The following is a 22,596-nucleotide window of genomic DNA, read 5'->3' as shown; positions in this document are numbered from 1 at the left end:
AAATATGACAACTGTTTTCATGCATCGTACAGTATGGGCTGGTTGTATGGACAGTTGCCAGGGAAGTGGGTTTTGGTCATCTTGAAAAAAGAGAAGATTTCTGGCTTGAAATCTATAATTACTAAGTTTTATACAAAAGTCAACCATTTCCTACTTTTCTAGCTGTGTTTTGGACTGGCCTTAGTGAAGTCTGACTGAGCAAGGTGTGCTTAGTTTGAATGCAGATCAAGGCTCCTCCTTTGATAAATACTTTGATAAATACCAGAAGACTGAACATATCACACCTTTAGGTTGTACCAGGCTCCATGAGAGCTTTATTAAAACCCCAGTTTCCTGTCTAAAGTATGTATTTTTATGACCTTAATAGACTACTTAATGTAGTCTAAGAAATTAGAGGTTACTGATACCACTGTCTCTGTGGGCCTGATGAGCACTGTTAATAGTTGTCATAATAATAAACGCCATTATTTTGGTTGTTATGTGACAGAAATAAAGCTAGAGGTGTGGCCTATGCAGAAAAGACACAGCAGTCCATCAGACTGTGCAAACACTTGATGTTGCTTTAGCCATCTGCAGAACATCTTTTATAGTCTAAATAACAATAGCACTAGCTTGACAAAACCATGAAAGCATGGGTGTCTATAAAATAGTATGTTCTGTGAAAGTAATACTATTTGTCAGCTGCTGACAAGAACAGATTTGCTTTAGGTTGCCTTAGGAGACCAGCCTTGAAAAGAAAGTCGTTTATTCCTCCTACGGAAAAATCTTCATTCAACACTAACACTAAAGCCAGTATAAACAGAAACCTCCCCATTGAAAGACATAGAATTTAAACAATTGTAGCTGAAAGTCAAATCCATTTGTAGTATTTACTTAAGAAAGGGAGAAATAATGTGCTCATTAAATGAGACAGCTTTTTTCTTTTTTAGATTTTAACCTATTGATAGATATGGAAGATATTATCGTGGAGTTTGGTGCTGGAGACTTGGCACCAAATTCAACCATTAGTGTTGTTTGTGAGTGATGTAAGAGCAAAGTTCTGTAAAAGCTCAAGTATTTGTGCAAGTCAAAACGTGTTATGATATTCTTGTCTTAGGCACATTACAAAGACAGAGCAGACCATTTCTCTCATCTCAAAGATATTACAATTAAAATGAAAGATTTAAGATGGTTCATAGTTTGGAAAGCTTTTTGCTTTTGGATTTTGAGGGAAAGTATAGCACAATAAATGATGTGCAGTACACCAATTTTTAAGCTGACTTGATATACCATGCATAGAATATATTGTAGAACTGAGTAAAGAAGATAATATCGATTACTATTCATGATGGTTTTCTTAGAGTCTTTAAAATATATTTTATGATTTCTTTCTGTAGATGCAATTTCTCAAAATAAACAATATTTTTTGGGGGAAGCTTTGAGTTATTTTAGAAACCTGTGTGCATCGACTAAAGCATCTGCATGTAAATACCAAGTAGCATTTGCAAATGAAGACCACCATGGAAAAGCTTAGTGACTTCTCCTTATAAACATATTTTGCCTTACTGATTGTACTTTCACTGAAGAGAGTATTAATATATTCAAGTGGATGTTAAGAATACATTTTATCTGAAAGACTGAAACTCTGCTTTCAGATAGCTCATGCTTTGGGGTGTATTATTGTTCTTATTTGTATGATTAAAAGTTTAATCTTGGGTTAAGAATTTTCTTTCAAGTTAAGTCTGGGAATATATGATCAGATAATAATCAAAAAGAGCAGAGTTTTGAATATTGATTTTGTTTGTTTTTTTTCCTCTGTGCTATTGAAAGGTTTGAAGAAAAAAAAAAGAATTATATGAAATGGTGATTGCAGATGAGCCATGGCAGGATAGCATACAGGGCTAAGTCTGCAAACCACAACAGCAAAATTTCATGTGGCAAAAAGCAAAGGCAGTGTGAGCATTTTAAACCTGAGTACATTCCTTTGAGGTATTTTTTTATTGAATAACAAAGCTAAATGTTAGATCATGGTGAGTCTTGATAAATTGTAGCAAGCAGGAGTTATCCAAAATCTGAGTAATTTTTGTTCTTGTGCTGGCTATCAACTACCATTCAAACGGACAAAGTTGTGTCTATGTTTTTTTACCCTAACAAGTCTCTTAGATGAAAATGTATGATATGTACTATTCTACATATATTTTTATTTTTTTGCTTATCACAGTATAATTTAATGTTTTTTGATATTTCATAAATGATCTTAACTACTTTCTCTGGTCAGAATCAGGGAATGTTAGGCAGATTTCCACTTATGTTGAGAGTAAGGACGAAGTGGAGATTCAGAGATCTCTAAGGAACACGTTAAGAGATCAAAGGATTGTTCATTTGTATTTTCAGTAAGGCATTACTGGTAGCCTTACTGTGGCTTTTTCTAGATGTGAAAAAATAGAATTTGAGTTTTTTGAAGGCTTAGTTCTCAAGTAGATCATATTTCTGTAGGCTGCAAAAGAAAATATTTCAATAAGGCAGTAACTCAGGGCATTTTGTTGCTTGCCAGGATGCCATGGAATTCATAGAATCACAGAATGTTGTGGGTTGGAAGGGACTTAAGAGGTCACCTAGTTCTAATTCCCCTGATAAGGGAGAGACACCTTCCCCTAGACCAGGTTGCTCAAAGCTCCTTCCAACCTGGCCTTGAACACTGCCAGGGATGGGGCAGCCACAGCTTCTCTGGGCAACCTGCTTCGGTGCCTCACCATCCTTATAGGGATAAATTTATTCCTAATATCTGATCTAAATCTACCCTGTTTCAGCTTAAAGCCATTCCCCCTTGTCCTGTCATTACCTACCCTTGTAAACAGTCCTTCTCCAGCTTTCCTGTAGGCCCCCTTAGGTAGTGGAAGACTTTTAGAAGGTCTCCCTAGAAACTTCTCCAGGCTGAATGACTATTTTAGAAATCTGTGTTTGTAGATGTTGCAATGTGAGAGTCTAGCTTTTGTGAAGAATGTAAAAGTACACCTAAGCTATGTGACTTGATCAAACGTGGATAAAGGCCTTCAAACTAAAGGAGTTGCTAACTCTTCAGAATGCATTTAACTGTCCACTCCCCTTTTTTTTTTTTTTCTGTCTTGTTTGGTTTAATTTTAATTTTGCAATTCTTTATCTCTGAACTGACACCATTCAATCACTGTGCTTGGTGGTAATGGCACAGTGACAGTATAAACAGCTCAGTCATTTTGTTATCCTTTACATTGCTGGCATTTGAATTAATGTTTATTTGTCTTTCAATGCCTTCATGAAAAAAAAGAGAATTTATTGAATGAGAGAGTTTTGACTCCTTAAGACATGTGGTAAATGCTCCATCCCTGGCAGTGTTCAAGGCCAGGTTGGATAGAGCCTTGGGTGACATGGTCTAGTGTGAGATGTCAGGGGCATCAGATGGCAGGGGGGTTGGAGCTTGAGGATCTTAAGGCCGTTTCCAACCCTAACTATTCTATGATTCTGTGTGCCTCCTACAAATACTGTAATTATTACTCAACAAGGACATCATTCTAAGAAAAGGTAAAACTATTTTAACATCTGACTTTGTCACATTTTCCAAGAGAGAGCAATCATAGCAGAACCAAGGACCAGTCTACAGGAGATGTTATCCTAGAAGAGTGTACAGGGTTATATCTCCCTCACCCCATAAAGACACGTGTATTATCAAGTCTATCTAGAGCACTCTCCAGCAAATTCTACAGTTAAGGCAATTTCATTCTATTCTTAGATTGTTACACTATTTTTCTGCCTTTTTAACCCCAGTTCTCCATCCCCTCCTACTCCCATTCCTCGAATCTTTTTTGCTACAAATTAAACCCATTATTTGTATTATTGTTATGGAAAACTTACTGTCCCATTCATAGCATTCTTTCCCATATCAGTGGGATATGTTCCTTCTTTCCTCCTAACTGTTTTTTTCAGACTCTCTATCATTCCAGTTTGGAGAAAAGCAGATACCTAAAATTTGACAAAGTTCCATGAAAACTATGATGCTCTGTACTAGACACTGTTTTTCACTGTTCTTAACAGTGACAAATGAAACAGAATTTCAGTTTGCATTTCACAAATGGAGATTGGAGGTTAGCCTTTTAAAAATAGCTTTGTATTACAGACGCCTACTCACTATGTGATCCATGATAATCCTCAGATCCTTTTCTGCAGAGTGCTACAGGGATATTTGGGGTTTGTGCATTTGATTTCTCCATTTGGAGAGCACTACACTGTAACATTTATTGGACTTGATTTATTTATTTTTTCAAAAATTACTGTTCTGATTGGTCAAAGTCATTTTGCTTTTTAAGGTTTTTCTCTGAAAAATAAAAATGGATGGCTGCCTCGCTCCTGCTGACAGAAAAAGGCAATTAATCAGTGCAGTTTTGGAGCCATGGTCTGGTCTGGCTTCATGTCATTCTCATTCTGTGCCTACAATTTTGGACTCAGTTGAGGTAGTAGTTTGCCTTTATATAGTCTGGCTAAGAAATGCTTGGAGCTAACTTAGAAACATGATGCATTGACACTCATCGGTAGTTAGCTGATACGAACATCTTCAGAATTGCTCAGTCTATGTAAGCGAAGCAGGAAGGAAAGATCGTTCTCCTGACATGTTATCTGGCTTGGTCAGGCATGACACCTGTCATGTGGGGCTCTTTCACAAGATGGCGATGGCGCAGTTTGGAATCGGAAGTTTTTGGTCACAGATTCTTGCTAAGTGTATCCACCGAGCTTTCTGCGTTCTTGGTGACTACAAGGCTTTGTGATCTCTCCTGTTTTGCTGTGACTGAGTATCCTAAATAGGCGGGTTTGGGAAGACACAGGCTTCATGGTGACGTTCTTCCAGGTCATCACCATTGATTTTAGTTTACTAGAAATAGAAGTATATTTCTGCAATGTTTCATACTGTCTCTTTCTGACCCTGTGTAGGTTAGGCTAGGTTAGTTGGTCTAGGTTAGTTAGGATAGTCTGATGTGGTGCAGGGTTACAGCTTGTTGGAAAATAAGCTTTTTGTGTCACTCTTTTGTTTCCTTGCATAGTTCTTCCCAGTCTGAACTAAGACAAAATCATTAGTCTGCCTTGATTTCCACTCATTTTAGATGGTATAATTTCCCAGCAGCCCTGAAGTACTTTACTCCGAGTATTGCTGCCTTCCTGAAGTATACTATCCCACATTCTGCAAAGGTTACAGGTCAGTCAATAAGAAAATTATTAGAATGGAGCCCTTCATAACCCCAGCTCTCCAGACATCTATAAGCAAAACCAAAAAGAACTGTAGGAGTTTTTTACGCTATAGTTGCTGATTTTTAAATTCATAACTTATTTAGGAAAACTCAGAATTACTATAAGCTGGGTTCAATTTAAAAGAAGCTATGGAGAAATGGTTGCAAGAAAAGCAAATTCACTTAGAGACAGAGCTGAAGCAAAACACAGAAGAGTATTTTTAAAAGAACAGTCTCATAGCTATCTTAAACATAGTAGGGTAAAACTGTGGAATTTCAGGAGTTAAAATTTATAAGGTATCCACAATGAGCTTTTGAAATAAGCAGGAAATAGCATGCAAGGATAATGAGGCAGCCTTAAAGTGGACAAGTGAGTTGAAGGCTGGTTCTCTCGTCTTGCAGAGGCCATGCTTGAAGCCCTGGCTCTAATTAAGGATTCAGTTTAGTTGAGGAACTCAGTTACCACTGAATTCAGCGTATCTGCTATTACACATAGCAAACTGAATCCCTTCCAGTGGTTATACTGGGCAACCCCATCAGCTTGTTCCTCTCGGGCAATTGAAAGCAGAATGCACCCAAAGAAATACAAATCATTCAGTTTATGTTGGATTAGTTTTAGTTAACAAATAATCATGGCAAAGCACTTCCAGACTTTTGTCATCCTGTTTTTGTAGTAAATAGTCTTTGACTGTCCCATCTGAATATAGTACAAGCAGGCAGGAACATTAGATATAAAACGTCATTAACACATTTTTCTCTCTTTTTTGTTAATCTATACAGTATGCCACAATGTTGATTATTAACAGCCTCTACACTGGAAAGTGGCTTCAGCAATTCTGCAAATTGGCTAGATTTGAAGCTGTTAATTATGGTGTATAGCGTATTCCATAAAGGCAGAAATGAGTATGACTTGGCTCAGTTCTCATGAGAATAAATTGTAAAAGTTGGACCTCTGTTTCATTTGAACTGTGGCTTCATAGAGGACATGGACATTCCATACAACAGGCTTGGCAACGACGAATCGTTTACTCCATTAAAAAATCAGAATATGTTAATAGTAAAATCTCATACCTGGCAGAATGCCCATGGTTCTTGGGACACTGCGGAGGTCTGAGGCTCATTACCTTTGGGTGCTTTTTATCATTTTGTCTAAGAAACTGGCAAACATCTTAAATCCAAGTCTCCAATACATGCTGCCCATCTAACATTAAGGCAAATGATAAGCAAGGGTGAGGAGAGGATCGTCTTTTGGCTTAGGCTCTCTACTTAGGTTTTTATGTAAATGTAGATGTTGCATAGCAAATTATGACATGATACTTTTACATTCAGGATGCTACTACTTCTGAAGTAGACCTGTACATATTTTTATCATTTTCTGTTATAGTATGAAAGCAGGTAAAGAAATCATAGAATCAAAAACAGCTCTGTAAATTGGAATGATTTTTAAATATTCTAGAAATGTATTTGGATAAGGAGATAGTGTGTCAAATATTCGACTGTACCTTTGTAGCTGTTGCAAGATTCTAGAAGTGTATCTAAAACTGGTTGAAAGATCCTGAAAGCAGTAGTAAATGTCCGGTGGGTCCCAGTGATGAAAAGTAAAATGCCATTTTTGCAATTTCTTCTAAAATTTTAAGTGAGCTATTAAAAAAAGAATGTAAGTTTGAGACTTCAGGTGTTCTTTTTTTAAACTGGAAAGAAAAAAAAAGTGAAAGAAAATTACTGTCTCAACCAATGCCTTAATCCATAAAACAAAGAGGATTTTATAGTTTAATCACACTAAAATAACCAGTGTTCAATTCTTATAACTATTTGGTGTCATTTAAACTTTGCAGTAAATGCATACATTTCTGTTTTGTTTGATTTGAGGTGTATTTTTTTGTTTTGAGCTCCTTTTTGACAAGCAAGACAGGCAATATGTAAGGAAAAACCTTAACAGTATGATTCACGCTAATGCGTAGCATTCATTTTCTTATCAACAAGATGTATTAAAATGAAAACAATGAACTAGCAAAGCCATCTTGTGCATGGGATTATTAAATTCACAGTTTGCTGTTGCTAATTTGTTAGTAGGCTTCAGTTGTTTGAGAAAGCTCATACAAACTCGTTTTGCAAAACTGATTATTAGATGAAATGCCCTCTGTCATTGCCACTGGAGGAACAGCTCTGAATCAGGACTGTGTCACAAATGGAGTTAGCTGAATGATCTCAGTTCAATACCATTTACCTAACAGAATTATGAAGATGATGCTGACATAATGAATGAATAGCTTCTGCTCAGACAAATGTAGTCCTCTGGAGACAATGGAAATTCAGTGCAGGGCTCTTCGCATTCTTTCGTTGATATGAAGAGCTTTGATTCTACTAGTAAAGTCAGTCCTTGTGCTTTTACCAGAATTACATTACTTTTATGATTTGACAAAGTTCAGTCTAGTAACAGAGATACAATTATAAAGCATTTTGGGCTTGTTGGTTCTGGAAGGCATTCTCCTTAAATTATGCTTCTTAAGCAAGTGTATTTTGTTTGCTTTGATGAAATATGTGTTAACTAGAATAGCATGGTAGTTAGTGATAACACAGAACTGAATCCCTCCATGTATCCTAGAAAGAATATTGTGTTTTGTGGTCACTGTTTCATGAGCAAACACAGGAACCAGCCTGTATAGTTGCTTCTGAAGTATAATTCCCACATTTTGTTCTTTTGATTCCTCATCTTGTTCATATTCATACTTGTGAGAAAATTTTCAGAACAAAAATTGTTTCCATTTTACAGATGTGATCTGTGAACCATACACCAGTATGGGTCAAAGACAAATTATCATACTGAGAGCAGTTTTGTTATAAGATATAACAAGAATTAATGAGTAAAAAACGGCCTCAGAATGAAAACAATTAATCTTATGTCAATGTTAAGATTTTCAAAAGGAAAACTGTTCCCCAGTGTAAATTTCTTTTCCCCCACCATGTTCTTGGAGCACTGTGAGGCCCAAGAATGTTTTTCTGTGGTGTCTCTTTGTGGGTGTTCAGTGGGGCTGTGAAGTACAGAGAACTGTAACTCTCAGAGTGCTAGACATTTTTCGGAGGCATTTATTTGGAAAGAATTTCTGTTGGAATGTAAGAAATACTTTTGCTTGTGCAGCCAGCAATGTCTATGTAGCACTTCATGTAGAACAGACAAGAATCTTAAAATATTTTTTCTGTTAAAAAGCATCATGGATTATTATTTGTCTTCTATATGAAATAAAATATATATTCATTCTTTTAGGGTGAAAAAGGAGATAAAGGAGAACCAGGACCAGAAGGCGTTCATGGAAGAGAGGTAAACTGAATGATAATGAAACAGTCAAGTTACAGACTTTTGGGAGGGATGGTTAAGCAATGAAATTTAGAATTTGTGTCAGGATGGATTTTGAAAATGTGTGTACCACAAGAGGTAACATCCACAAGATGATGGGGCAAGCAAAAGATTCATTCAAGTGAGATAGGAGTACTTAGGGCTTCAGGTTGGACATGGGAGCTGTGGGTAGGGATGTGGTTGGTTCCATGATATTTCTGAGGGCTCATGATCAAAACTGAAGCAAGTGTAGGGATTAAAGCAACACAGCATAGATGAGAATCATTCCTGGTTGGATAATCTGCTGGAAAAGAGGGTATTTCTGGAGGAAGGGTATAGCTAGGCCTGGAGCCTTGGTTTCTGAAAAGCAAAATATACAGGCTGCTATCAATTCCTGTGTGAGCTCCATGGGTCACTGTTGCAGTTTAACCCCAGCTCACTCACTCACTCCAACCCTGCACCCCTGTACGATGGGGACAATCAGAAAAAGGTTAAACTTGTGGGTTGAGATAAGAACAGCTTAATGATTAAAGTAAACTAAAATATAATAATAGTAACAAGAGTAATTGCAATGAAAGCGAAAAGAGAGAGGGAAATAAACCCCAAGAAACACAAGTGAATAACAATACAATCGCTCACAACCATGACCGATACTCAGCTTGTTCTGGAGCAGTGTTCAGGCAACTCCCTCCAGCTGGGCACCATACTGGGCATGATGTGTTATGGTATGGAATATCCTTTTTGCTAGTTTGGGTCAACTGTCCTGGCTGTGCTCTCTTCCAACTTCCTGTGCCCCTCCTCTTGTTCCTGCAGAACATGGGAACCTGTAGTGCTTGATTTAAAGTGCTACTTAACAACAACTAAAACACTGGTGTGTTATCAGCATTGTTCTCATACCAAATCAAAAACACAGCACTATACCCGCTTCTGAGAAGAAAATTAACTCTATCCCAATCAAAACTGGGGCAGCCACTCACTGTGCCATGTGGCTCTTGATGGAGACTTTGAGTTAAAATTTCACTGCCTACTTAGTTCATTAGTCTGGTCCTGAGGTGGAACATGAATCTGTGTCTAAAAGTACTGGATAGTCCTGCTCATTGAGTTCACATTCTAGCTTGAACCTAAGCTAACACTATAGACATGACCAGAAATACACCTTACTTTTGCCTAATTTATTTTTAAATTTAAATTATTTTTTTGTATGTTAAAACAAGATGAGAAAGCAGAAATTCAGGGTTTTATTTTCAATGCAATACAAAAATGGCCAACTAGCTTGAATTAACAGCAAAATTAAAAAAAAAAAAAAAATTTGTAAAGCAAGGCAGCAGTTTTCTTTATCCCCTTCTTCCCTTCCTGCCTTCTCCTTGACCTAGCTGGGGGTCAACCTGGGTTAAGGTTTTAATTCAGGATACTGTTGGGTCTCCTATTGCAAACCATCACAGTTGAAGGCAGAAAGCATCTCAGAGGGATCTGAACCTGACTGTCCAAATTGTGTGGGGAATGACTGGCATTAGGACTGGAATCCAGATACAGGATTTGGAAAAAAACATGCAGCAAAGCTTTTTTAAGCAACTTTGCCAGAAGAGTAAAAGGGTCAGAATTTGACCCAAAAAATGCTGTGACAGTCTAGCTGGGTCTACTGAAAATACAGTAAACCAGACTACATAATTATGACACTTTTTATGTGATCCGGCTCTCTATGCGCACTGTAAACATAAAAATATTTTCCTATTGTAATTTGTTATAATTTAATGCTATTGGGCTACTTTTGACTAATAGCAGATGTCCTCCATATGAAAATATATACTATGTACTGAGCTGAAACTACGTTTAGGTATTCAGAGAGGTATTCTCTTGTAGCCTGCTTGTCTGTAAAGGTGAACCATATACTTCAGTCACGCATGCATATATGCTGACAGCATGGAAAAAATACATCTGTGTTCCTTTCCATAGCTCTGGGGACATTTCTGTGTTGGTCTTACACGATCTCTTTTACTACATGGGATCTTGTTCCATAAACCTTTTAGGAAGAGTAAGGTATACCAAGTATCTGGTGAACTCTACAACATATTTTACATAGTGGCACTGTGAAAGAATGAAATATTGGACCTCTGTATTTTAAAATACTTACTGAACTATTGCAATGTGTCAAGAAATGGTAGATTATCATCATGAGAACTCTCATTAAAATATTTTGGAAGTAAAATTGCACAAGGCAACATAATATTGTTTGAATCCACACATACTTCCATTTTAACAGCCACACTTATCTAGAATGCTTTGGATTCAGTTATCACTGTGCGTGGAGATGCCAGTCATTAAGTTTAAATTTAAAGGACTGTGTGTCATTGACTCTTGGTTGCTATCAGTGTCTCTCAAACTCATTCCGCATAAAGAAATTTAACATCCGATATTTCTGAAATAATCAAGTTAATCTGCTTACATGGGTGTAATCTGCAGTGCTGCACAAAGAACGCCTGAAAACACTTAAAGCTAGTGGTACCGGCTGCTGGCAGCTGTTGTCTCTGCTGGGGGAGTGAGGGCTTCCATACTCACAAGTGAAGAACTTGAAAATGATGACTGAACATTTTATCTTGCACAAATGGTAGAAACAGATTGGAATTTATTTTCATCAAAATCAGCAAAGTAGGTGTCACAGAACAATTTTGCTTGCTGTTACCACTTGCATTTTCCTAGCTGTACAAAAAGTTCTTGCTGAAATGAAGTAGCATGGCAGAGGGGAAACCAGATCTGATTTGGCAACTAGATTTTCTGTAGTGATGAAGAGACATCTAAAAAGCTTAATTCCCTCATCCCTCACTGATTGTGCTACCTGAGCCAGTTAATCTCATTGAGAACCAGGTTTGGATGCAGGAACTGAATATATTTAACTGCTCTGCACATCTCCCGGTTTATCACTCCAGGAATCTGTGCCAAGATCTACAATGCCATGTCCCAGTCTGGGATATTATTCAAAATCCATCTGACAGCATGAATGCTTACTATAAATACTAATAATGGGATTGCCATTGTTTTTAGCTCTTAAGGAGTGGTTATAAATAACATAATCTATTGCTAATGTAGTCCTCCTGTGGTATGTATTCACATTACATCTGTAAGCAGGTATTTGCCTGTATAATATGAGCAGTGAGTTTGTTTGAGTAGTATCTCTGATTTATCCCTTAAGACTTTTTTAGCTGCTTGACATATATGATGCTATAATTTGTATCACTGTAACAACTGGCTCTTCACAGGCACACTGCCTGAAAGAAATCCCCATAAAGACAGTTTATTCTCCATCAAGTCCACTGACATACACACTTTGGAGAGGGCAAGCTACTAGTCACTTGCTCAATTTGAATGAGTAGGCATGAAGTGTAACGGCTTAATTGTGGGCCACTCAGTCCTTCGTTACACGTCGTGAGATAAGTAACGTTTTGACTATTGGATAGGGAAGATCATGAGGGGAGAGGAGGGATGTCCATGAAGGGTGAGGAGCAGCCTAGAGGGGCAGTCGTTAGGGGAGGTTGTGAGGGGCAGTCATGAGGGGTGCTAATGAGGGGAAGGCGTGAGGGACAGTCACAAGAGGAGCTTGTGAGGAGAGATAATGAGGGGCAGTCATTAGGGGAGCTTGTGAGAGGCAGGCATGAGGTGAGCTCATGGGGGCAGTTGAGAGGGACAGTCGTGAGGAGAGCTCGTGAGGGGCAGGAGTAAGGAGAGTTCGTGAGGGGAGTTTGTGAGGAGCAGTCATGAGGGATGTTCATGAGGGAAGCTAATGAGGGGCAGTCGTGAGGGGAGCTCTTGAGGGGCAGGCATAAGGAATGTTCATGAGAGGCAGGTGTGAGGGAAGTTTGTGAGCGGCAGTCGTGGAGGATGTTCATGAGGGGAGCTCATGAGTGGACTTTGTGAAGGGTGCTCATGAGAGGTAGTTGTGAGGAGAGAGGAGGGGTGGCCATGAAGGTGGAGGGGAGATCATGAGGGGAGAGCACAGGCAGCTATGGGCTGTGTGGGGAGATGAGGGGTGGCAGTTAATACAAAGTAGGCCACTATGGGGGGGTATGTGGGGGTTACTCTGAGTGGAGATAATGAAGAGCAGCCGTGAGGAGAGATCATTTTGCCCTTAGTGACATGGTTTAGTGCTGAGCTTGGCAGTCCTTGGGTTATGGTTGGACTTGATGATCTTAGAGGTCTTTTCCGACCTAGCTGATTCTATCTGTCTATGATCATATCCCATATGGAATAAGGACAAATTTGCAATACAAACATCCATGAAACTGTCTGTGGAGTAAGATCTATGTTATATTCATATGCTTGTCAGTTGAACTGAATTGGAAAAAAAATCTTTGTCATTGAAAGTTTTAGACTTCTTCTGGAGTGACGTCATTGACTTTATCAGTCCAACTACTGTTTTGCTGACATAAATTAAATCCTTCAGCAAAAGGAGGTGAAAATAAAAACTTTTGTCATATATATCAACATGTGTCATGCATATTTAGGGGAAGAATATAGGAAGAAACTTTCCCATATAAAATGTTGTTACACTTTACATACCCGATGCCAAAGGATGGACCTCTGAAGTTAAGTGAGCAATGGAAAAAAAGACAGGTTTCAAATGGAAAGACTGAATATATACCAGACCTTTAATTTTTTCTGCTTGTGGGAAAAGAAGCAGAAGCATGAACATTTTTAAAGGGATCAAATATCTTGATAAGATAGTAACAGTTACTTACCTTCACACCCTCATGGCCTGTCTCTCTAATCCCAAACTCTCTTAGGACTCTCTTAGTATCTCTTGGCATTGTAAGGAAATATTTGGATAGGAAGGGAAGAGTCCTGTTTCTTCAAAGTATGAAGTCGGGAACGATAATTATATCTGGAGCTTGAGGATTCTTTTAGGAGCAAAAGTATAAGGGGATAGTAGGCGTTGCTCAGGATCCAGAAAATTCTAGTAGTATAGTAATTTGAAGTTTTGAATGACGTTAACAAGAATAGAGCAATGGAAATATGTGAAAGCACACGAGACAAACTGAATAGTATATTGTTTGGAGCCTTGAAAATACTTCACTAAATCAAAAGAAGTATCCCAATGTATACAGCTCGGTGTTGTACAGCTGACTCTAAAGCTGTTGTTTAAATTTAGATTTTAAGGCTGCTCTGTGGATCAAGCGTAGTTCTGTTGTCTTACTCATCAGAGTATTTCCAAGTTTTGTTACTCAGTAGAGATTGTTGATTCAATCTGTCATAATTTGGTTGCACATTGTTGGTTAGTGTGTTGGATTGTTTTCTGTATTTCCAGTACTTTAGATAATATGCATTGTTCTAGGAGATTTTAACCTGATGTGAGATTGAACCAGATTCTCTCATGCAGGCCAGGGAATTGTAAATGCTGAATGAAGTCTTTTCCAAACAGATATCTTTTAGAGTGGAAAACCTGTTCTCCTCAGAAGATTATGCTAATCTTACTGCATTTTCCATTGCTGCATGAATGTAGCCTAGTGTGTGACGCATAAATAGTGGTCAACACTTGGCTGCTGCAGGAACTGCTGGAGTCCTCTGGTTGGGGTTCAGCTGATCTTTGCATTTTTTCACTGGGAAGAGCATTTTTTATCAGCTGCCAGTGCATTTTACCCGATTCATCTCTTTCCTGTGATGATGTATAAGCACTGTCTGGTGCTTTTTCTCTCTGAAAACATTTTCAGTGTATGATATGCTTTTCTCAGGCCTCAGTGAGCCTGCTAGAGCAGGTTAAGTCAGAATTTATCAAGTAAAGCACTAGGGCACAAAAAGCATGTTTTACTTGGAGGTAGCACTCAACAATTTTCCTAATGTTCCTGAATTCCAACAGGAGTTTTCTTACTGATAATTTCATGCAAGGTTGACAATTCAGTTATTTTGGTACTCTTTTTTCAGACTGAGATGATGGTAGTATCAGTTTGTAGATTGTCATGTTGACCCAAACAAATTGGCTTAGGGGACAAGGGGTGATGGTTTCAAACTTAAAGAGAGATTTGGACTGGATGTGAGGAAAAAATTCTTTACAGTGAGGGTGGTGAAGTGCTGGCACAGGCTGCCCAGAGCGGTGGTGAATACACCATCTCTGGAGATATTTAAGGCAAGGCTGGATGTGGCTCTGGGCAACCTGATCTAGCTCAAGATGTTCCTGCTTATTGCAGGGGGACTGGACTAGGTGACTGTTGAGGGCCCCTTCTAACCCAAACTGTTCTATGATTCTGTGTTGCTTTGTTCCCTTTTCTCACTAAAAATGTTTGACCTCTCTGATGTTTTCCAAATGACTGAAAACACAGGAAGTGAAAAACTGTTTTGTTTTCTGGTTCTGGTTATACCTGGCGCTTCTTTTGAATAAATAAAATGTTCTCTAGCTTGATAAGGAACATACTTATTACATCACTAAGTAAAGTTATTTTTATTTCACAGTAGAACTCCAGAGCACAGCGAGCATAGATTGGTCCTGGTTTAAAGAGAAACATCAAATATAAAACCTGTCACCTTTTATGCCAGTAATGCTGAGATATACGTGACACATATAAAATCACATCCCTTGATGAATTTGTAAAGCCACAGTCCTTTTTAAAACTTTAAAGCACAGTTACTGCTTCTTAATTGTTTTCTCTCCTCATCCACTTCAGTTTGTAGGCTGGCGAAGACTCCAGTAAACTAATATCACAAAAAAGTCTGATTAAATATTTGTCAAAAATAGTGTCAACCAATATGGTAACTTCTACTTTAAAGTCCTTCTACCAGAAGAAGTACCATTGCCATCCCCTTGCCTCTAGTTTAGTATTTCACCCGTTAGCCTCAATTTTGCTGAGTTTACACCCTTATTGATATTTGTGATATACTTACTCTGCAATTTATCTGCTGATCAGCAATCATGTTACAGCTACCTTTCTATAAAAAAAAAAATAAATAAAAAAATAACAGTCTATAATTTCTGATATTTCACATGTTGTTGTTTTGTTAGCCTTGAGTTGTCCCTATATATGTGTTTCCTAACACTTTACATTTTGATATCCATAGAGGAACCATAATATAAGTTTATCTGACCTGTAAAAAGACCAAGCTGTAGTTTTTACAGAGGAGAGAAAGTACCAGCTGAAGACTGTGAGGCGTGTTGTCAGATTTGTAGTTTCCCTTTTTTTTTTTTTATCTGATGTTGACTTCTGTGGTCATCAACTCTGCAGTAGCTGTCAAACTGCATACTTTACCAAGGTGCGCTGCAGGAGCACTACTAAAAGGTTTAAACACATCAATTAGGAAAAATGAGGTCCATAGTTTGACAGCACGTGGCTTTCGTTCAGTATCTTTTGTCTGCAGTTGTCATTTCTATTCAGCAGAGAAACACAGAGATACAAATATATATATATCTTTCCATTTGTGAGTATCAGATTTTTTTACCCTTTTATCTTCCATAAATATGCAGCTTAAGAGCTAACTCTTAAACTTCTTGTGCTACTAGTAATTTGTTAAAATTGATTTTGGACCAGATCCATACAGTTTGCATACCTGAAAAATCCCTAAAATGGCTTTTTAGAACATGGACTAGTCGTGTTTTATGCAGCCTTTCAGAAGGAGGTGAAAAGTGAAGTGTGGTAAATGGAGACAATATTAAAACTATGTTATAAATATGCAGATTGTAAAAAGAAAGTGATTTTTTGTCTTAGATTTTTGAATCCATCTGCCTATTACATTTTCTTAAGTTCAAACAGCAAAACTACATCTGATTTAACTATTACATATTTGGCAAGCTTAATAAAGGACAAATCAAAGCTAAATCAGGGGTATTTACAACAACCACAAATTTAATCCAAAGTGGGTACTTAAATGCTCATATAGTTCTAAATGATGTTCCTTCCAGATGGTGAATTAATGTAATTTTAGCAGGAAGTGAAGTTGCACAAATATGCAGTATTTAGAACACTCACTGATTTAATGTTTCTGTACCCACCAAGGCACAGATGTTACTTATCATTTTTGTGCCAGTTATCTCTGTCTTTCCATTTATTGCATGCTGAGGATGAGAGTTTGCAAGGGCAAAAAGGGGGCTGGGAAGAACTTAATAAACTCTAACTCAGATGTAAGTGAATCTTTTCTATCCTTCACCTATTTAACCTGCACAATAATAATCATGGTGGCCTTCTTGTGGAGTATCTTATTATGGTTTGGTCCTGTATTTTTTGCCATTTGGTTTCTGAGTAAAATCTTTGAATCTGTAGAGCTGTCTCTGACTTAAAATGTGTCTGCTCTGCTGACGCATGCTCTGAACCAGTGATCAGAGAGAAGGCACAAGACAAGTCTCTTGGCTTAAACAAAAATGAGTTCCTGGTATGTTGGTCCAGCATCAGAATGAAGTTAATTCCTTACTGCAGAATTGTTTGAATTTGCTGGGCATATTTCAGAACCTCTTGCTTTTCCATGTGTTTTGCGGCAAGGAGAAGACAACAAAGATTATGTGTTGGAGCTAAAGAGCTGTATTGTGGGTGTTGTAGAGGGTAAATTCAGGCTAGATATAAGAAGGAATTTTTTTACAGTAAGGATGATGGAACACTGGAACAGGTTGCCCAGAGAGGTGGTAGGTGCCCCATCCCTGGAAGCATTCAAGGCCAGGTTAGATGGGGCTCTGAGCAACATGATCTAGTTGAAGATGTCCCTGCTTATTGCAGAGGGTTGGACTAGATGACTTTTAAAGGTCTCCCAACCCAAACTGGTGGGTGATTCTGTGATAGTGAAATTGCTGCATATGTAATGTGTAAGATTAGACAGTATTTATTATCTGCTTCTCCAGCTGAAGGCAGAACTAAGGAGGGAGGTATAAAGGACTCCATTATTTCTCTAATTGTCTTTTCAAACCCTGGAGAAGGTCAGAGTTTGAACCAGGTTAGACCAGCTCAGCCTTGCTACTTGAAACGGAATCCCAATTTTATCAGAGGTTGAGTGGATATACTAGTACTTTCTCTAGCATTTTATCTTTGTTGACCATGCAAGATGCAGACCTGCTAGCACTGCAAAGGAACTTTGTATTTCTACATGCTACTTGCTATAATGGAGAACAATCAAGTAGATAGTTTGGCTTTGTATGTATAATTATGTATTAAAGACACATACAGTCTTTTATAGATGTTTCTCTGTTCACAAAATACTGAAAATAATTATGAAATAGTAATACTAATAATGTGATAATATTTTAAGGCTCAGTTGGTTAACATACACTAATTCACAGCAATACAGGATTTTGTCCAATGCTTTCCACAGATGACAACAAATAGACATTTTTCTTCTTTGCCTAGGGACTAAAAGGTGATCCTGGTAGTCCTGGTGTGGCTGGTCCTAAAGGAGAAAAGGTACTTTTTTATCTGTAAAGTTGCATGTATACATCAGTGTGCATTATATTATTGAACGCATTGCCTTAACTACGTGTGACAAATACCCACTGCTGCCATTTGTGTAACAAGGGTTAAGGGTTGAAGAATATGAATACAGACTACCTATAAATATGGAAGACAAGTATTTTTTTTCACAACAAATTTTGAAAGGAATTCAGAGCAGGAGCCTAAATTCAGTGTTCTGAATTGCTCTCCAAGTGCTCTGATTTGCTCCCATGGATTGAACCTGAATGTCTCACAGCGCAAATCATACCATGGCAATTTAATACTGTGAATGTTTTATGCAGTCAGATGTCTTTACATATGTGAGCTGTCACACTGGCTTCATGGCCACCTTGTGCATGTAAGCTGTAACTTGCAACTTAACATATGCCAACTTATTTTGAAGGATTGCTTTCTGTAAGTGTCCAGGGCAGTAAGCTGTGATTCATTTATGCAAAGGCCTGCCATTTTTTTCTCATTTAACCTGTAGTGAACTCTGTACTTCTATGCCATTACTAAAAAAGAATATTACTTTATGTATATATTTTCATAATGAGAGCATGTTTGATGATTATAATGAATTTTCTTCTGCAGTGAAGAACCTTCTAACCTCTAAAATGCCCAGAGGTTAAATATGTGTAACTAAAAAAATTGCTGATATATTTACTAGTTACTGTTTTAACTAGGGAGATGCAGGACCTCCAGGACCAACTGCTTTGAATGTAAGTACACATAAAACAAAAACAGGAAAAAGAAAATCATTAAGAAATGTTGCTGGTTTTAGCTTATTTGCAATGTAAATACTTTCATTATTAAATATAACAGACAAGCCCCTTTCTTTAGAATGCCTCTGCATTTTCTTTATAAATTGTGAAGCAGGGAAAAGGGAATTTTGTAAAGAAAACCAGTATATTTAAAACATCTTGTTTCCCACAAGTGCTAACAAGAATATTGGTTTGGGATTTTTTTATTCTGTGTATAGATAGTATGGACTAGTTAAAGTGAAAGATTTCCCTTGGTATTTTTAGGGGAAAACATTTTTCAGTAAACGCTTTTTTTCATATTCTATTGTCAGGTTATTTTATTAAGTGCTTAGTTATAGGTACAATGAGACACAGTATTATATACGTAGAATGCATATGTTCAATTTGACACACAGGACCTATTCTCAGAAAGTTAAGGTAATACATCCAGCAGATAGATGTGGGGCTGCCACAGCTCCTTCCCCTCATGTCCAGCTGGTAACAAGGCCGAGCATGCCTTCCCAATAGGCACACAAACACACATACAACACATGCAGCCAGATCTGGCACATAGGTCAACACAGATGGACACATTCAGCACTCTCACAAGCACAATCAACACCACCTTGTTACCCCCTCTGGCTGATCATGGCCATGGTCTGTTACTCAGAAATATATATATGTATACAATGTGCATCCCCCTGGTAGCTGAGCTCACACACAGCCTAACCAGTAGATGCCCCTGCTCCTGGTCTTTCCACATACTGGCACAGGCATCTCTAATAATATTTGAGAATAACATACGCTTCAGTATGAAGCATTGTTTATCCAGAAAAAGAGGTTGCAAAATTATTTTCACACAGAACAGAAAATTGTTCAGTTTTTCCTTTCAAACACTTGCAAAGTTGTGTGAAGGTCCTGATATCTGTACCATCTTTATATCTTACCTAGATATGTATAGCAAACACACACTAAAAAGGAAAAAGGAATGTAATGTTATAATGATGGAAAATCACTTACTAGATTCTTATGAAGAACAATATATCACTAACTTAAGGTGGTTTTTGGTTTCTACAATTCTCAGAGGAAAATAAGCAGACAGGTATATTCCTTTCTTTCTTTATAGAAAAAGTCTGTTTATCAGACTCAGGAAGTTGCAACTTTGGTTACTAATTCATTTATTCCCTTTCCTGTAATTTACCTGCAGAAAAGAATGTGTGAGGCCAGCCATAGTGATTAGTTGCCTTTTGTCTTTCAAGGAAAGACTTCTTGAGGATGGATCTGTCAGTTTCTTTGTGAGGATGTGGTACATGCTAGTGTACCAGAAAAGGAAATTGACCTGCAGATTAGTTGTATTCTGTCTAGACAGTGCTATAGAGGCGTTTTTTAATTTCCTTACAATGATCTGTGCCACAAGCATGTACAAAGCCTTAACACAAATGTCCCAAAAATAATTCTGTCTGAATCCAGGTAATTTTCTTCATAAACTGAAGTGAGAAGGCCTCCCATTAAGGACAGTCCATTTGGGTAAAAACAATTGAGAATGATGCAAAAGAGCATGGCAAAAATGAACAAAAAAGCTCCTGAATTCCCAGGCTGTAGTTCCACAGCACGAATAGCTCTTCCCTCCCCAGACTCAGTGTTATGAACTACTTCTACACTATTCATGTTACCCATATCATCCTAAATAAACTTCATAAGAACTATCATTGATAGTGTAAATTATCATACATTGTCTTTTCACTCTCTTAATTTCCAAGACTGTAACAACAAGGATCTTTACAATTGTTGAGGGGTGTAACCAGAGACACATACTATAAAAATAAATTCTACTCTAAGGTTTCAGAATTAAGTTGCAATGTTTTATGGTACTTGGTTTTGGATTATGAAATCTGAATATCTGGTATCTTAATATCCCAGAGGCAAATCATAGAATCATAGAATGGTTTGGGTTGGACGGGACCTTAAAGATCATCTAGTTACAACCTTGACTGTAGGATTGTTACTGCAATAGATGGTTTGGAGTAGGTCTTTCTTCGGATAGATTCTTACAGCCCTAGAAGGGATCATTGAAATAAAAATAGGATACTTCTGAACACACAGGAAAAAGAATTAAGGAGGCTTATTTTCTATGTGCTGTAGGACCATAGAGTGGTTCTTTTGAGTGTTTCGTATGTAAATGGTGGAGAAATTACTACATCCATTCTGACAGCAGCATCTGGATATGTTAGACCTATTTTCAATGCATTCATTGTCTTCAGTTGCAGTTGTGGACATTTAGCTTTCCTAAGAGTCATGCTCAGAGGTGAGTAGTATGACATCAAAAATCTGAAGCTGCTTTCAAATTGACTGAACTTACTCCTTCTGTACCTTAAGTGATTCACTTTCATAAAATGGACTGTCAAAGAGTTACATTTCTTTGATTATGAAATGCTGTGCAAATGTTTTAGCTCAGTTGATTCAGGCACAGCAAGATGTCTTTGTGTTGGTACACTGACTGATGGTCGTCTTCATGCTTTTTAAAAGGAAACATTTACATTTTAGTAAAGCAGACACGGATCTTCAGAGGGATGTTATTAACTGATGTACTGAAACATTTTTTTGCGTAGCTGCTGACTGAGAGACAGGAGTGAGTGTGAATTGGTTTAGCAGTTCGAAGACAGATTACAACACTGCTGAATATATGGCCCAGCAGGAAGGCTTTCTTTCTCCCCCTCTGTAAATAGTCATGCATTTCTGTTGGCAAGAGCTAAAAGATAAATGACGTGAATGGTGGTGGCTTGGGGAAAATCCAGTCTTCAGAGTTGTTTTATTTGTGTGACTTCCGTATGGCCGTGACTCTTAACGATATATAATCATGAAAGAAAGATGTTGTATCTCACTGTGAATAAGTAGTAGGTCAGATAATATCAAGGTTCATGTGTCACTGAATGAGAACTTACTGTGTCAGGACTGTTCATGCTGTTATAGCCAAAATCTGACACCAGTGTTTTATTATGAACCCTATTAAAGCAAAGTTTTGAAATGTTCCATTCATTTGGGACTCATGAATAATCTCATTAATCTATTCTCCACTTACAGTCATTTTTAGTTTTTCTAACATGGAAATGATTTATTTCTATTTATCAAGAGGCAAAATGAATTATTATGCTGGGGGACAAGGAGGGAAGAGAAGTGAAAATGATGACTCACTGTTAGAGCTCAGTTCAAAATGGATTCGGACAGGAAGGGACGAGATATTGAAAAGGACTTGGTTTTGCTCAAACTGAATGACTGGGCCTGGGTCATCGACCTTCTGCCCCAGTTCAATTGTGTATTGATGCAGGTGTGAAATTATGACATTACAGAGCTCTGCTGTCCTGTGCAGGTCTTCCATTGCTATGTATTTTCATAGAAATCATACACCAGTGGCAAAAGCTCAAGAAGGTCTCCTGTATGTGCTGGTCTCAGAATAAACTAGAACATCAGCAGTGTTGTGCAGGGGAAGAGTGTTCTTTCCACACACAGACCTGCACCGTGGTCCTGTCCTCAGCGTGGAGAACATGAAGGTGGCAAAAGGCTGAGACTGCTTCACGGCAGTTATTCCCAAACAGCTGATGATCCTTTGGTCCGTGGAGAGTTGTCTGTAGGTAATCTATGGAAATGTGTAAAAGTAAGTAGAAACTTTTGGGTTTTCATTTGTCTCTTATTTGTACCTGTCTAAGAGGTGTCTGTGACCCTGTGTATAAAAGTGTTCGGGCATCTCTGACAAGTAGGAAATCCTGTGCTGCTCAGAAGCGCAGCAAGCACGCTCTGCCCTCCAGCGTGAAAAAATACAGAAAGAATGAAGCTGATGGTACTTACAGGAAAAAGATGTATTTTTAAAAGTGATAAACTGACAGATATAGCCATTATAGTTTCTGTAA

At 37.9% G+C, this 22,596-nt stretch overlaps 1 protein-coding gene across 1 annotated transcript in view; it reads left to right on the top strand.

Moving 5' to 3' along the window:
• COL19A1 (collagen type XIX alpha 1 chain) overlaps window positions 1-22,596 on the top strand; it is a gene marked incomplete at its 5' end in the record, with an annotated part of 182,861 nt that overhangs the window by 73,580 nt on the left and 86,685 nt on the right. Inside the window, 3 exons of the mRNA XM_080617064.1 lie at window positions 8,497-8,550; window positions 17,871-17,924; window positions 18,635-18,670. Of these exons, the coding sequence (XP_080473190.1) occupies window positions 8,497-8,550; window positions 17,871-17,924; window positions 18,635-18,670 (144 nt within the window). The remainder of the gene's footprint in view (window positions 1-8,496; window positions 8,551-17,870; window positions 17,925-18,634; window positions 18,671-22,596) is intronic.

Source organism: Psittacula echo (assembly GCF_963264785.1).
Source record: "Psittacula echo genome assembly, chromosome: 4".
Classification (NCBI taxonomy): Eukaryota; Metazoa; Chordata; class Aves; order Psittaciformes; family Psittacidae; genus Psittacula; species Psittacula echo.
This window is presented reverse-complemented; position numbering and strand designations above follow the sequence as displayed.